General features: G+C 39.6%; 1 protein-coding gene across 22 annotated transcripts in view; it reads right to left on the bottom strand.

Annotated features, from left to right (window-relative positions):
• The window catches only part of FGGY (FGGY carbohydrate kinase domain containing), a 456399-nt gene that overhangs the window by 393589 nt on the left and 46993 nt on the right, over window positions 1-15817 (bottom strand). For all 22 annotated transcript variants that reach the window (XM_055235132.2, XM_063613860.1, XM_063613861.1 and 19 more), the window contains one exon: window positions 12894-13045. In XM_055235132.2, coding sequence (XP_055091107.1) covers window positions 12894-13045 — 152 coding nt within the window. The remainder of the gene's footprint in view (window positions 1-12893; window positions 13046-15817) is intronic.

The raw sequence follows: 15817 nt of genomic DNA on the forward strand, positions 1-15817 counted from the left end.
TAACTTAAACCATCAGAAGTGGCTTTCCCTAATAAAAGTGAAGTAATAATACTAAAAATGATGGAAAAATAAAGTCATTATTAAGAAAATAATGAATAATTAAATCAGCAAAATAAGAGAGCTCTTATTTTCTAATTGCTTGCTTTGCTTTACTTAGGTAAGCTCCAGTGATGTCTTATCTGTAGACAGGGGTACCTGTGTGATAAAGGCTGGTGTTTGACCAGCTAATCTTTACAATAATTTTTCAAATTCATTTCTTAGAGTCAGAAACCTGGGTTTGCATTCCAACATTGCCAGAGGTAATAGAGTTGATAAGTGGCAATCTACTTAACTCCCTCCATCCTCAACTTCTTCATCTGCAAAGCAAGTGATAACATCTACCTCATAGGATGTTCATAAGAATAAATGGGATAGAAGATTTAAAAGCACACAGTGGATATTTAATAAAGTCTAGTACAGGTGTTGGCCATGTATGTACATAGCAATAAAACAAGGTCAATATCTTAACTGAAACTTATTTAATATTTCAGAAATGTAAACAACTTTTAATATTTCAAACTGCCTTCCCAAGTGTAACAATCCTCCAACTTATTCCAAAAATTTAAGCTGGGTAGAGGAACAGACAGATGGAAACAACATAAGTCATAAAGTAATGACAGTAAATGTCCATGGCAGGCTCTAGGTGATGGCTCTGAGTATTCACTGTAAAATTTTTTCAACTTTTTTGTATGTTTGAAATTTTGATAATAAAACATGGCGCGGGGGTGGCAGGGCGGGTAATGGCTTTCACAGCCTCTCGCTCTTGGTACTAGATATGGGAACTCCCTGAGATAAAGGGTGAGCTTGGCTTCCTCCTTTCCTCCCCATCACCAGGCACAGTACATAGCAGTTACCAGACAAAAGTTTGTTTCACTCATTAAATGAATATATCCCCACAATAACAGAACAATTATTGTCACTTTGGATAATAGGAAAAAAGAAAGTAAAACAGCCCAGGTGTTCAGAGAAATGAGATTTACTTACTCCTCCAAAAGAATACCATTTTGCATCTTTTTGGACTTCTAGCCTGCCACCTTCCTTGCATCAGTGGACATCCATTGACCCTGAGCCTCTAGATTTCCAAGTTGACAGTTTATGTGCTATGAGTTACTATATCACAACACACATTAAATGCATTGTCTTTTTCAGTGTTGTTTCTATAAAGACCGTATTTTCCTCCAGTAAGTGTGACTTCCATTTTAGCCACTGTGAGAAAATAATGTTGTTCAATTTTTGATTGACACAGAATCATACCATGCGGACATAAAGCAAGCCTAACTTCACAATCCTTCCTCGCACCTCTCTGGTTACACTAATGACTCCTAGAGGTGGCCAACATCCCTGCACAGCCGTCAGGAAGACTGGCAACAGGTAAGCCAGGCACGTGGTCTTCAGCACTACAGTCACATGGCTGGCTCCTGGCTGGCCAGGGGACATGAATTCATTTAGTAAATGTTTACTGAGTATTTTTTCAATGCCAAACACTGTGTTTGGCTCTGGGGATATAAAACAGTAAGGTATGAAGAGATAGATTTGGCCCATGCTTTTATGGAGCTGAAAATCCACCAACCCAAATGAGGAAGAAACATGGTACAGCAGAATAGCACACACACATACACACACACACACACACACACACACACACATACACCAGAATTTAGAGCCAAAAGGACCTTCATTAAGATCCAAGGGACTTCATTTGGCTCCAGTTTAAGCCCAAAGGACCTTCACCAAGATTTGATACCTGTAGAGAAGTCATTTCGTCTCTTTGAGGCTTGTATTCATCTGTAAAATGTGAGAAGTAGTAATATTTATCCCACAAGGTCATGTCATAGATCATATAAAGGAAATATTTATGAAAGTCTGCCATAGCCATAAAGTAAAATTTTTAAAAGTATTATAATAATGGCTGACATTTATTAAATGTTACAAGGTATCTTGCCAATAACTTTTTTTTCTTTTGTCTGCCTTTTAAAAATTACTTTGCTGGACTATAAAACTAAAAGAATGCAACACATATTTGGTATAAATCAAATATGCAAATACAGGATAATAAGGAAAGGATTCACTGTCCAGGTAGACGAAGGCAAGCCATCAGCCTCAACATTCCGTGTATTTAGTTACAAGTCCAGTACCCACCCTGGAGAGAAAATCCACAACACATGCCCTAACAGCAGCTAACAATACCATCTTCATTCCTCAAAGGCTGGGAAGAATCTGGTCCAATATACAGGGCCCTGGTATAAACATTCTAAAGAAAGGCTTTTTGATTGAGAAGATGAGTCTTGGATTCTCCTGGGGGGTGAAGGGAGCAACTTAAAGTGGTATCCATCACAGGAGTCCAAAGACACAGTGGAGAGGCCCAGAGGAGTTACTGTCTCAGTCTAGAGCCTTCACTTTGCATACAAAATAAGCTGTGACTCAGGTAACAGGACTGCAGCCAAGGGGTAGCTCTAGGATAGAAAGGAACAGTAATGCTCAAATCTCATTTTCCACAATGAGGAAGAGAAAATTAACTTATGTTGGGCATGCAGTGAACCTTTAGTTTGGAATGAAATGATTGGACAAACGCACCCAGCAATCAAAAATGGCATGAGATGATTTAATAAGTTCATCCGCTCATTCATCCACCCATCAAAATATATACTAAGTTATTAATGTTATAATTTAAACAGTGCTCTAGAGGCTAGAGACACTGAGATAAATAAAGCACAATGTAATGCAATAAATTCTAGGGTAGAGATAAGCATAGAATGCCACAGGGGACAGAGGGTAGGACCCTAAATCAACACTAAGTCAAGGAAGGCTTCCTGGAGGCAGTGAAGGCTGAGTTTTGAACTATTATTATAAGTTTTCCTGGTGAAGGAAGAAATTATTATAAGCTTGCCAGGCAGAAGGAAAAACCTGAGCAAAGACCCAGACGTGTGAGAGAATACGGGCATGGAATCATGAGAGCCCTGGACCAAGAAATTCGCCATCTGGAATGCCTTTCCATTTCTCTAAGCACTTGCTAGAGGAAACGTAATGACAGATTCCTTGAACAAATTCCCACAGCCTAAGTCTCAAATTCAAGTGCTCAGAGGGGTAGGGCTGAAAAAGTAAATGAGTGCAGCAGGCTGGGTGGGGACTGCTGCAAAATGAAGAATGCTGACCCCTTCTAAGAAGGCAGCCCCTATTCAGCTCCAGCTGATCCCTTCCGCATGGAAGTGTGGACCCTGTATTGCCAAGTTCTTTCATTATTTATTCAGAAAAATAAATAATCTGAATTTTCAGACAAAATTTCTCAATTTTTAAATATTGGAAACTAATTTAAAATTGTTTATTTTTTTTTTTTTCCAAGCACATGGTAGGTCAAACTAAACCTGTCTGGGGACCAGATTCAGCCAGTGGTCTGCCAGCCTGTAGCCCTGGCAGGTGGGAAGAAATGAGTGTCCTTTAAAAGCAGGCAGTGAGAGGCAATAGTTAGAGCCCAGGAGCTGGAGGCAGACTGGACTAGGTGAGAATCTGGGTTCTATAACTTACTATTGTGTAGCTTTGGGGATGCTACTTAAGTCCTCTGAGTCTTAGTTTCCTCATAGTGCCACACAGATACAGTAAAACAGCACGCTATTATACTGTGTCACTAAAGGGCAGAGATGAAATTCTGCCTGTGAAGTCCCTAGCATGGTGCTTTTTAGGAAAATAAGCCCAAAAAGAAAAAAAAAATCCCTTGCTCAATAATGAAGTGTTGTCAACCAGAAAGGTTAGCTATGACTACAAGCTTTGAATGGAAAATTACTAAGTAATAAAAGCATAAGCATTGTGCTAAAACAGTAGCAAACTCTTCCAACCATGAAGAGTGTACCAGTATTAATGGCTTTTTGCGTGTATAAGGCCAGTCTTTTTTTCCATACTGATAGTTTCTTTAAACAAATGTATTTATAAGACTGTTCATTAGCCTTCTAACTTTCCTTCCCTTTAACATTACAGTATGTAACAAACCTGCACGCTGTGCACATGTACCCTAAAACTTAAAGTATAATAATAAAAAAACAGTATGAATTTTGTTGTTGCTATACAAATATTTACTATCTACCTAGCACATATGCCAGAATGATTTTTTTAAAGTCATAAAACATACTGTGTCACACCCATGTTTAAAACCCATCAACCATTTCCCACTGCTCTTGGAATAAAACTCAAACTCCTGCCCCTGACCTCAAGGCTGCATGCAGCAGCTCTTGCCCACTTCGCCAAACCCCCTCCTACGCCTCTGTGCCTTGCTCATACCCTCCTGGCCCAGCTGACCTCCTTTGCTGATCTCATGAGGTGCTTTCCTCCCCCACAGTGAATCTGTTGCTCCTCTTTCCTATCTCATCATTCAGGTCAAATAAAAACTCCCAAGAGAGGCCCACACTCGCCTATGCCAAATCTGTTCATCTGTGTTTTTCCTTCGTAGCATTTTCCAGAAAACAAAATCACTTTGTGTGTGTCTATTTTCTGCCTCTCTACACTAGACTCTAAGTTCCCAGAAGCCTACCCCAGGGCCCTTGTCCCACTCATTCACCTTGGCAACCCCAGTGCCCAGCACAGTGCCTCTCACACAGGAGACACTCAGTATTTCTTAAATGAAACAATGAAGCTACTGACCATTGTTCACACCCTCAGATCCTCCTGAAGCCATCACCCACAAATTTCTTCCCTCAACTAGTTTATGCAAAGCCTGCAAAGCAAACGCTGGAAGAGGCAGTAGAGCAAAATGGTGATGAGCCCATACTCTGGATGTGAAATGCCAAAGTTCAAATCCCAGCCTTGCCACTTATTAGCTGAGTGACCTTGGGCAAGTTGCTTAAAGTCTCTGTGCCTGTTTCCTCATCTGTAAAAGACAATAATTAGGCCGGGCACAGTGGCTCACACCTGTAATCCCAGCACTCTGGGAGGCCGAGGTGGGTGGATCACTTGAACTCAGGAGTTTGAGACCAGCCTGAGCATGGTAAAACCTCATCTCTACAAAAAAATACACAAATTATCTGGGCATGGTGGTGTGTGCCTGTAGTCCCAGTTACTCAGGAGGCTGGGGTGGGAGAGCCGCTCAAGCCTGGGAGGCAAAGGTTCCAATGAGCCAAGATTGTGCTACTGTACTCCAACCTGGGTGACAGAGCAAGACCCTGTCTCAAAAAAAAAGAAAAGAAAAGAAAAAGACAATAATTATAGGGTAGCTGTGAGAAATAAATGAATTATCATGGGTAAAATGCTTAGAAAAGTACCAGATGTATTAACAAGCACTACATATGCTTTAGCTCTTTTTTTTTTTCTATTTTCTTGTTCTGCTCTTACTGCTTGGTTGCTCTGTATCTTTATTCTTTAACTAGATTGTAATTTCTTGGTGGCAGAGACCACTTCTGGATTTCCACACTGAAAGCGCACAGGTTCCCATAAGGTAGCAGATGGGGGAACAGAGCTAATGGTGTGGCTCTTGACATGGGTTTGCTTACATAGTATGAGACCACGAGTAACTTATTTAACTTTTTTGAGCTTCAGTTTCCTCATCTGGCAATACAAAAAGATAATATCTGTCCCACAGACTGCTGTAAAGATTAAATAAAATAACTCCTGTGAAGTAAAAACATTCTGAGACTGGCGGCATTGGTAAATGTCAAGGGAAACAAGTAGCAGCTACTCAAGCACGTTGATCAGCTTTACAGCTCGAAGTTGGCTGCCTTTGGAATAGGTATTACACATAGGATGTGGGTGATTCAAATAAATGAATGACTCTGAAAATATGTTCTGTGCTCTTCTATTCTCTATTTTCTATGATTGTCTCTAGAAACTTTGATGATGGTTTCTAGAATTTTCCTTAACAGGAAAAAACATATCACTCATTATGGCCAGCCCCATGAAATAAGATATTTTAGTCTTTAAAATTATCTCAGTTAGTGATAGGATGTTACTGAAATGCCCATCAGTAGAAACAAGCACTTGTAAACACAATGATAATGAAAATAAAGTACTACTTGAGTATCTACTATATAAGCCACTTTACAAATATCTCACTAACTCATAACTCTACAAGACTGATACTATTGTCCTCATTTTATAGCTCAGCACACTGAGACTCAGAGAAGTTGATTTTAGCTTGTCCAAGATCCCACAATTGGTAAGTGGTACAGAAAGATTTAAATGCAAGTTTGGCTCCAAATCCTGTACTTTTTCTATAGATTTGTGTTATATCTCCCAAAGTTCCTCAATATCTTGTATTAGTGCTACTGCTAAGACCTGATGAACACAGTTGAATAGTAATTAGACAGTAACTAACTAAGAAAGACTAGTTTCCACCATACTGCCATCTATTTAAATGATGGCATTTCAAGGAAAGAAACTTATATTGTCTATCTTTCATGAAGTTTCAAGATTAGACTAAGGTTTAAGACAGAGAAAAGATGTTATTATATCATCAACAAGAGTGACAAAATAAGGCCAAATAAGGTTTTAAAAATTAGCTTTGTCCAGCCTCTCATGTTACAGAAAGAACTAGAAGAACCAAGCTTCCCTGACCTGCAGCAGGGTTTTCTTTTCAGCAGTCCCTACTGCAAAGCACTCAAGTGACAGCTTCCACAGCTAGCAGGAAGTTATCAAACCACCTCTCTAGCTATCCAAACCCCCAGGTTCCCCCAAAGAATCTACCAATTGGAGAATCATTTCCTCATTTTCCCAGTATGTTATTAGGAGGACAGAAGCACAGGGGCATGGACAGGGGAGAGAGAAGCAGCAGATATATTTCCTGAACCCATCAACAAAATCCTGTGACATTCCAGACAGTTGGTTCCAGAACTTTGGAATAAGCAAGGAAAATCTCAAACTATAAAATGACTAGCTTTCTGCTCTGCTGACAATGGCAAAAGAGGAAATGAGTTAAAAGACAGCTTGGAAGATCTCCATGTAGCCCCTTCAAGCCACATTAATTACCTCCCATTAACATTGAGCTGTCAGGATCCACATCAGCTCAGCAACTCTCTTGACCTTCCTCAGTCTGCACCTTGTTACCCTACAATGTTTCACGTTTATAAAGATAGGAGACCCCAGCTGCTTAAGCCTGACAGAACTTAATTTACATTTGGCCTTCATTAAGATGAGAGTCAGAATCATTGAGACCAAATGGAAAAGCCAGACTGCTGGGGGTTATGAAAAATTCAAATGGCATTTTTCCTTTTATCTGACAATTCTTATTAAGGAGACGAATGTCAACCTGAAACACATAAACTTTAAATGAAAAAGACATGATTAAATTCCATATTTGCAGGACTAGGACCCAGGTGACTTTGTCCAAGAGCTATGGTGGTCCTAGAACAGCTCAAGACAGATAAAACCCCAAATTCTGCCCAACTCCCTCTGACATCTGACTCTAGGCTAAGGACAAGGAGAAGATAAATGACAGCAATAACGAAGTGAGTGGTCAGCTCTGACTCCTCCATCTGACTCACACCTCACAGCCAATCAGTGTCAATGTCCTTTTGATATCATCCTCTAAAAATTTCTAGGACCCATCTCCTGCCATCTCACAGTGCCTTATTCAGGTCTCATTAGTTCTCCCATGGAGTACTGTAACAGCCCCTTATTGAGTTACTGAGTCATTCAAATTATTCAGAAAATATGTACTGAGCACCTACTATGCACCAGCCATTTGGTTAGGGACCAAGACATAGCAAAGAACAGGTGGATATGATCTCTATCCTCCTGCAGATTACAATGGTTGGAGCAGGCATTATATAAATCACCACAAAAATTGACGTAGCATTACAATTTATGAAAGATATAATGAAGTAAAATTAAGAGTGTAATAACAAGATACTCTGATGTATTTGAGGATCAGGAAAGGCTTTTCAAGAGAGCAAAAATAAAACTGAAACCTAAATGATGAGGAAGAATCAGCAGTGAGTAGAGGGAAGAACATTGTGGGTGAAAGACTCAGCATTGTCAAGACCAGGGGTCAGCAAACTTTTCATCTGTTGGTCCAGATAGTACATATATATTCTGCCCTGTAGGCGATACAGTCTCTGTCTCAACTACTCAGCTGTCACTGTAGTGTGAGAACAGACACAAACAACACACAATTGGATGAGTGTGGCTGTGTTCCAATCAAACTTTACTTACGGCCACTAAAATTTTAATTTCATATTATTTTCATAAGTTACAAAATCTCATCCTTTTGATTCTTAACCACTTGAAAATGTAAAACCATTTACATTTTCTCAAGCCATCCAATAACAGGCAGTAGGCCAGATTTGGCCTGGGTGCCATAGTCTGCCAACCTCTAGCCAAGACTCACGTAGCAAAGAACTCAAAGTGGGTCCCTGTAGATGGGATATAGTGAGCTAGGATGTAAAAGACAAACAGTGAGGAGAGAGGAGGAGGTAAAAATGACATCATGCACCATTTTCTAGTACATGTTTCAGTTTCTGGAATTTATCTAATAGAGCAATGCAAAGCCATCAGAGTGCTATCATCAGGGGAATGAGAAAACTCTAGTTCTTACTCCCCCACACACATTTTCTCACCCCTAATCCAATCTCCATATGTCTGCCAGTTACCTTAGCCGGCCCCTCCCTTGCTTAACAACCATCAACCAATCCCTATCACCAAATAAGCCCTTAATAAGCCAAACTCAGACTATTTACCTGGCCTCATCTCCTGCTATGCTTGCTGAAGCACCCCAGCTCATGCCCTGGGACTCACCTACCACATCACAGATGAACCACAGTCTCTCTTCAGAATGTCTTTCCTATCTTCTCTGCTAGGCAAAACCTCCACTCGTATCTTGAGGCTCCTGTCAAACTATTGCCTCTAGGAAGCAAATCCTTTTTCCCAAAGCACTTTGTGTATTGCTATATCACAGTGCATAGTACATTTGATGGCTCTGTTTTCATGTCACTCCTGCATCCACCCCATTCCTTATGCTCCCCCACCACTATCCCTAGTGGACTCTGTGCTGCTCAATGGTAAGGTTGAGTCCTTATTGTCCCCATGTCCCCAGTGCCTATCGCAGTTGCTGGTTCATAGTTGAGCTCAGTACAGACTTCCAAGATTAAAGAATGAAGAAGGAGTAAACACATGACAGCTTGATGAACTTAGAACACAGAATCTCATGCTTTTATTCTGAACAGGCGCTTGAGCAGCTCTACTGAAGCTATCAAACGTCTCTGTGTCTCCCATCATAGCATTAAAAACAAAGGTACCATTCCCTGATTCCCCAAAAGTGGATGCTTTTCAGGGTAGGGGAACAGAGCTTTTGGAATTAAAAGTGGTTTCACAAGTTCCCAGGCCACTAACATTAGCATCACCTGTGAACTTGTGTTAGAAATACAAAATCTCAAATTTTCAGTCCCTATCCCAGGGTTACTGAATCAGAACCTACAGTTCAGCAAGATCTCCAGGTGATTCATTTACACATTAAAGTCTGAGAAGCACTATAGCCCTCCTGGTCAGGCTTTAAGAAGATGCTAAAACTGACTTTAGAAATCTCTTTAATTTTGATTTTGCAATCATGTTAAAGCCAAAGGAATTCTCAGCAAGAATTCCTGTACATGCTTACCAAAACACACCCCACACTAGAGACTTACTCAGAAAATTCTGAAAGAATATTGATTTTTTAAAATAAATTAATATAAGATGTTCTCAGAGGGTCACCAACACTGCCATGTAATCGAGACTTTAACTATTTCCTATGGGATTTATTTAGTGCAGTTTTATCTCAAGTGCGAGATGGTAAGAATTCTGAGAGGTTCATGCCAGATATGCATTTAGATCTCCTGGGATATAGGCTAGAGCTGGCCACGTGGCAAGTGCTCTAGAAGGCCCTGACGCTGAACCAATGACCCTGCGCCCAATCCTCTTTGCTTAACTCAGTATAACTCTTCTTTCTGTGTTGCCAAAAAAGGTGATATATCCAATCCAAACTTGTTGATATAGCAACAAGTTTAGGCCAAATTGAAGAAGACCACTGCCATCATTCCTGGTCCTACACCAAGAGCCATGCTTCACAGAGGGATTTTACTACTGCATGACATGATGGAATAAGCTGAGATTTGGAGCCCAGCAGACATGGATTTAAATTCTGGCTCTATCACCTGTTTGGGAAAGCCTTCTTAGGATCAGTTTCCCATGCTATCTACCAGGCAGAGATTGTTAGGATTAAAATAAACTAATGCTTATACAACTCAAAGCAGGGTATGCAGCAGCACAGAACAGTTCTATATTCCAACGTTGTGTTTCAGTATATACCCGAGTCAGGTTTTCAAACTGGTTAATACAGCTCTCCCACTTTATACATGAAGAAAGTGAGGCCTGAAATAAGAAGTGCTTTGACCAAAGCATACAATTGTTGACAGTAGAGTCAGAATTAGACTCTTGAAAACTCCTGACTCCTAAGAAACTCTGTTTTCAAACTCTTAGCAACCACAGAAGCCTTTATGTAGATTAAAACTTACAAAACAGCTCAATATATAAAACAACTAACAAGCCAAGCCTGCTTTGATTGCTGAAGCCCTTCTTTCCTACCACTCTCCTGCCGTGATGGCAATCCTTAGGCACCCTCTCAGCACCCTAAGCTCTCCCCATCTCCATTTACAATATGAGTAATAGAAGACTTAGCCCACCTGAAATCTCAGAGCCAGTAAATGAATCACAGCAGGTCATGCTCATTAGATGGATTCTCTATTTCTCCAGACCGCCTAGAGTTTTCAAGTCCTTGAGGTTCCCAAAGGACTTGAACTTTCTCACACATCCACCTCTAATGGGAACCATTAAGCTGACATCACCATTCTCCACACTTCAGAAAGGAGTCCTAACATCTGGAAATGGGAGCCACCTGCAAGTGCTTTGACCAGAGATTGCCATATCATTTAAGAATGAGAAACTCGAGTGCAGGTGGGATGAGAAAGGGAAAGCCTAAGATGTCAACAAGGCCAAATATTAATAAGTTGTGGCTAAAAGTGTACAGAATAGGAAGGCTCTGGTCAGAAGATATGGACTTAAATCCCACCTCTGCTGCTTTCTCATTGGAATGGTAATTAACCTCTCTGAACTCCAGTAGAATACTGGGTATTAAAAGAACTGATTTCGTTCATATCCTTTGCCTACTTGTTGATGGGTTTTTTTTTTTCCTGTAAATTTGTTTGAGTTCATTGTAGATTCTGGATATTAGCCATTTGTCAGATGAGTAGATTGCAAAAATTTTCTCCCATTCTGTAGGTTGCCTTTTCACTCTGATGGTAGTTTCTTTTGCTGTGCAGAAGCTCTTTAGTTTAATTAGATCCCATTTATCAATTTTGGCTTTTGTTGCCATTGCTTTTGGTGTTGTAGACATGAAGTCCTTGCACATGCCTATGTCCTGAATGGTATTGCCTAGGTTTTCTTCTAGGGTTTTTATGGTTTTAGGTCTAACATTTAAGTCTTTAATCCATCTTGAATTCATTTTTGTATAAGGTGTAAGGAAGGGATCCAGTTTCAGCTTTCTACATATGGCTAGTCAGTTTTCTCAGCACCATTTATTAAATAGGGAATCCTTTCCCCATTTCTTGTTTTTGTCACGTTTGTCACAAATCAGATAGTTGTAGATATGTGGCATTATTTCTGAGGGCTCTGTTCCATTCCACTGGTCTATATATCTGTTTTGGTACCAGTACCATGCTGCTATAAAGACACATGCACACGTATGTTTATTGTGGCACTATTCACAATAGCAAAGACTTGGAACCAACCCAAATGTCCAACAATGACAGACTGGATTAAGAAAATGTGGCACATATATACCATGGAATAATATGCAGCCATAAAAAATGATGAGTTCATGTCCTTTTTAGGGACATGGATGAAGCTAGAAACCATCATTCTGAGCAAACTATCCCAAGGACAAAAAACCAAACACCGCATGTTCTCACTCATAGGTGGGAATTGAACAATGAGAACACATGGACACAGGAAGGGGAACATCACACACCAGGACCTGTTGTAGGGTGTGGGGAGCGGGGAGGGATAGCATTAGGAGATATACCTAATGCTAAATGATGAGTTAATGGGTGCTGCACATCAACATGGCACATGTATACATATGTAACTAACCTGCACGTTGTACACATGTACCCTAAAACTTAAAGTATAATTAAAAAAAAAGAATAACCGAAAAAAAAACAGAAAAAAAAGGCATAAAGGCATCAAAAAGATACACTTTTTCTGAGATTGCTTCTTTGCTAACTGATTTTTCCTTCCACCGTGACATCTAAGATTAAAAGAGAAACTGATACTCAAAAAAAAAAAAAAAAAAAAAAAGAATTGATTTTGGATGGCTGGGCACAGTGGCTCACATCTATAATCATATCACTTTTGCAGGATCACATAAGGCCAGGAGTTCGAAATCAGCCTGGCCAAAATAGTGAGACCAAGTCTCTACAAAAGAAACATTTTAAAATTAAAAAAAAATGATTTTGGAGTCAGTCAGTCTTAGGTTCAAATTCTGGTTCTGTCACATATTTACTTTGTCACTTTGAGTGAGTTGTTTTATCTCTATTAACATTCATTTTCTTGTCTACAAAACAGGCACCCTAAAATAAACACCACACACAAAAACACTTCATAGGGTCGTTGGCCTTCAAAGAGATAATGTGTACAATACTTGTCACAGTGCCTGGTATGAGTTAGGCACATAAAAACAGGTGTGATTTAACCGCACTGTAATCAATAAAATGGGATCAACCTTCCTCCTAGTTGCTGGGAAAAATCAAACGGAACCGATTTTAGCAGGGTGCCTGGTACCTACAGGTCCACAGTAACAGGAATCCTCTACTATTGTTGGTATCTTCTCTTAGACTCTATGCACTCACCTCTTTCAGCCACAGAAGTTTCGGGGCCTGCATTTCCACAGACATCACCCCGCCGACGTACTGGAGGACACTGTGCTTGATCTCATTGATCCTATTGACTTGACTGACTGCTCGATGGTCCAGCCACATGATGACGTTTCGATGGGAATCTCCTAGCAGAAACAAGAGGGAGATGCAGATGGACACACACTCTCTTCCTTCTAATTCAAGGGAACAATTATGGATTCCCAAGATCAAAATGCTATGTACTTTCTATAATTTTATGTATCAAGAATGTGCAAAATGAAAGGACACCAGCAAGGCTGATGAAAGCACCGTCCCCAGGCCTGGAATTTCCCGTCCGGTCATGTGTTCTCTGACCATGACCTTAGAATAAATGTCTACATTAAAAGCAGAAAAACATCTACCAATTAATTATATTGTCAATTCTCTCTCAACTTTTTCCCTTCCTTTCTTATTCCTTCTCTTCTAGAAAAACTTTTCTGGGCATACATTCAGAAAAGGCATCTATGAAATAAGACTAAGACAATACTTTCTCTTTTTAAGATCTGTCTCCTTTAAATATGGATAAATACTTTGATGGTATAATACATCTAATAGCTACACAATGGCATTTAACTGCTTATATTCCCACATTTTCTGGTCAATTTAATTAAAATTAGTTTATTTAGGTTTTTTTTTTTTTTTTTTCCTCATTTGGTTGGCTTGTTTGCTGGAGTGGGAAGCTCAGGGGTTTTTGAATTAGGCAGATCTAATGGGGAATGCTAGTTACAGATGAAGATACAGTTACAAATGAAGATATATAATTCAGGAAGTTATTAAACAAAAGGTAATGCACATAAAGGATATGGCAAGTACTTCTCAGAAAGTAGGCCCTCAGGAGGAGTAAATAAGGAGGAGAATTTAAAACCAGCTGGAAAAGGAGGACTGCCCCTCACATCCTGCCTCACCACCCTGTAGTCCACACAGTAACTCCTTATCTCTCTCCCGAGCCCCTATTAATTCATCCTGTACCAATGGGCAAGCCAGAAATCCTTTAACAGCCCTCTGACACCTCTGATGGCAAAATGTGCAGAACAGCAATTAATATACCCGGGAGATTATTAGGGCAAAGAGAAAAGAAACCCAGCAGTTACCAAACCAGGTATTATATTTTCACAAATTATTTTACTTAATGGCAAAGTAACCACAGCACTACATATCTTGCTAATAGCAAATGTTTGTAATGTGTTTGTCTCCCAAGCCCTATGCTAAACATTTTACACACATCATCTCATTTAATCCTCAAAACAACCCTCTGATATAGGTTTTTAATCCCTGTTTTTCAATGACAGACTCGACAGTGAAGACGTACCCAATGTCTCACAGCTGGGAAATGCACAAAGTGTGTTTTGGAACTAGATCTGCATAGAGAATAGATAAATCAATTCTTAAACGAATAAACTAGTGTTAGACATAGTAACATGAACAAGGACACCAGCTGAGATACTTTAAAACACAGAGTCAGCCCTCCATGTCTGTGAGTTCTGCATCTTTGGATTCAACCAACCGTGGATTGAAAATATATTTTTTTAAATGGATGGTTGCATCTGTACTGAACATGTACAGACTTTTTTTCTTGCCATTATTCCCTAAACAATATAGTATAACAAGTATTTACCTAGCATTAGGTATTACAAGTAACTTAGAGATTATGTGAAGTACACGGGAAGACGTACATAGGTTATACGCAAATATGATGCCATTTTACATCAGGGACTTGAGTATCTGTGGGTTATGGTCTTAAGGAGGTCCTGGAACAAGTCCCCCTCAGATACAGAGGAAGGATTGTATACTGTTTGTTGCTGTGGGTATACACATATGTAGTAAAAGCACAAAAGCAATGTGTTTAAGAAGAGCAACTACAGCAGAATGGTTACCTGCAGGAGGTGAAAAGCTGAAGTTACAAATATCTTTTTTTAAAATAAAAGGAGCTGAGGCAAATATGGCAAAATTTCATGTTCATCCTCAGTGGTAGGTGAATAGGAAGATGTTGCTTTCTTTACCCTTCCACATCTTTGAAAAGAATTTTTAAAATTAAAACCAAAAAAAACAACAACAAAAGCCAATTTAAGAAGATACCTAAATAAGGTCATGGGCATAACAAGGCAGGGGCTCAGTTGCTGGTTTGCCTAACTGGAAAGATCTCACCTCCCACGAAAGCTCCACAAACCATTATACTAATACTTTGAAAATAATACAAAGTACATGGGGCCTTCCACAGGAATGTCAAAGAATTTTTTGTAAACAGAATTGTTCCTCTATCTAACAGAAGTGCTCAAAGCTCTAGTTCTCAAACCTAGTTGCACATTAGCATCTCCTTGATAACTTTTAAAAATACTGATGTCCAGCTCCTATTCCAGAACCATCAATGAATCAGGATGTGGGTGTGGGTGTGTGTGTGGGTGGGTGAGTGTTGAAGGGGACAATATCAGTATTGTTTCTTAAGTACTGTACAGAACAAATCTACAGCTACTTTAAGGTAAAAATACCTGTTGCTAAACTTCTGCCTATAGTAAAGACAGACCAATCAGCTACTACTGCCTCTACATAAAGATGCTCTCAAAATGCAGTCAGAACAATACAATGAAAATTGTACAGAATCACTACTGTATTAGAATAATTTATAATTTTTGTTTTAGATAAAAACTGAGAAGTTAATTTTTTTCAGCTCCTATGGAAAACTGAAAGTTCATTTAATCTTTTATTGAGCATCTACTACATGCCAAGCACAGTGCTGGATGCTAGGATATCAAGAAGAATGTGCCACAGTTCTGCCCTTAAGCAGCATATGTTTGCATGGAGAAAGAGTCTATACTGTACGTTGACTGCCAGAACAAGAGTACCAGAGATGGGAATGTGGAGGACGAGCAAAGAGTAGGCTC

Source organism: Symphalangus syndactylus, chromosome 19 (genome assembly GCF_028878055.3).
Source record: "Symphalangus syndactylus isolate Jambi chromosome 19, NHGRI_mSymSyn1-v2.1_pri, whole genome shotgun sequence".
NCBI classification, from domain to species: Eukaryota; Metazoa; Chordata; class Mammalia; order Primates; family Hylobatidae; genus Symphalangus; species Symphalangus syndactylus.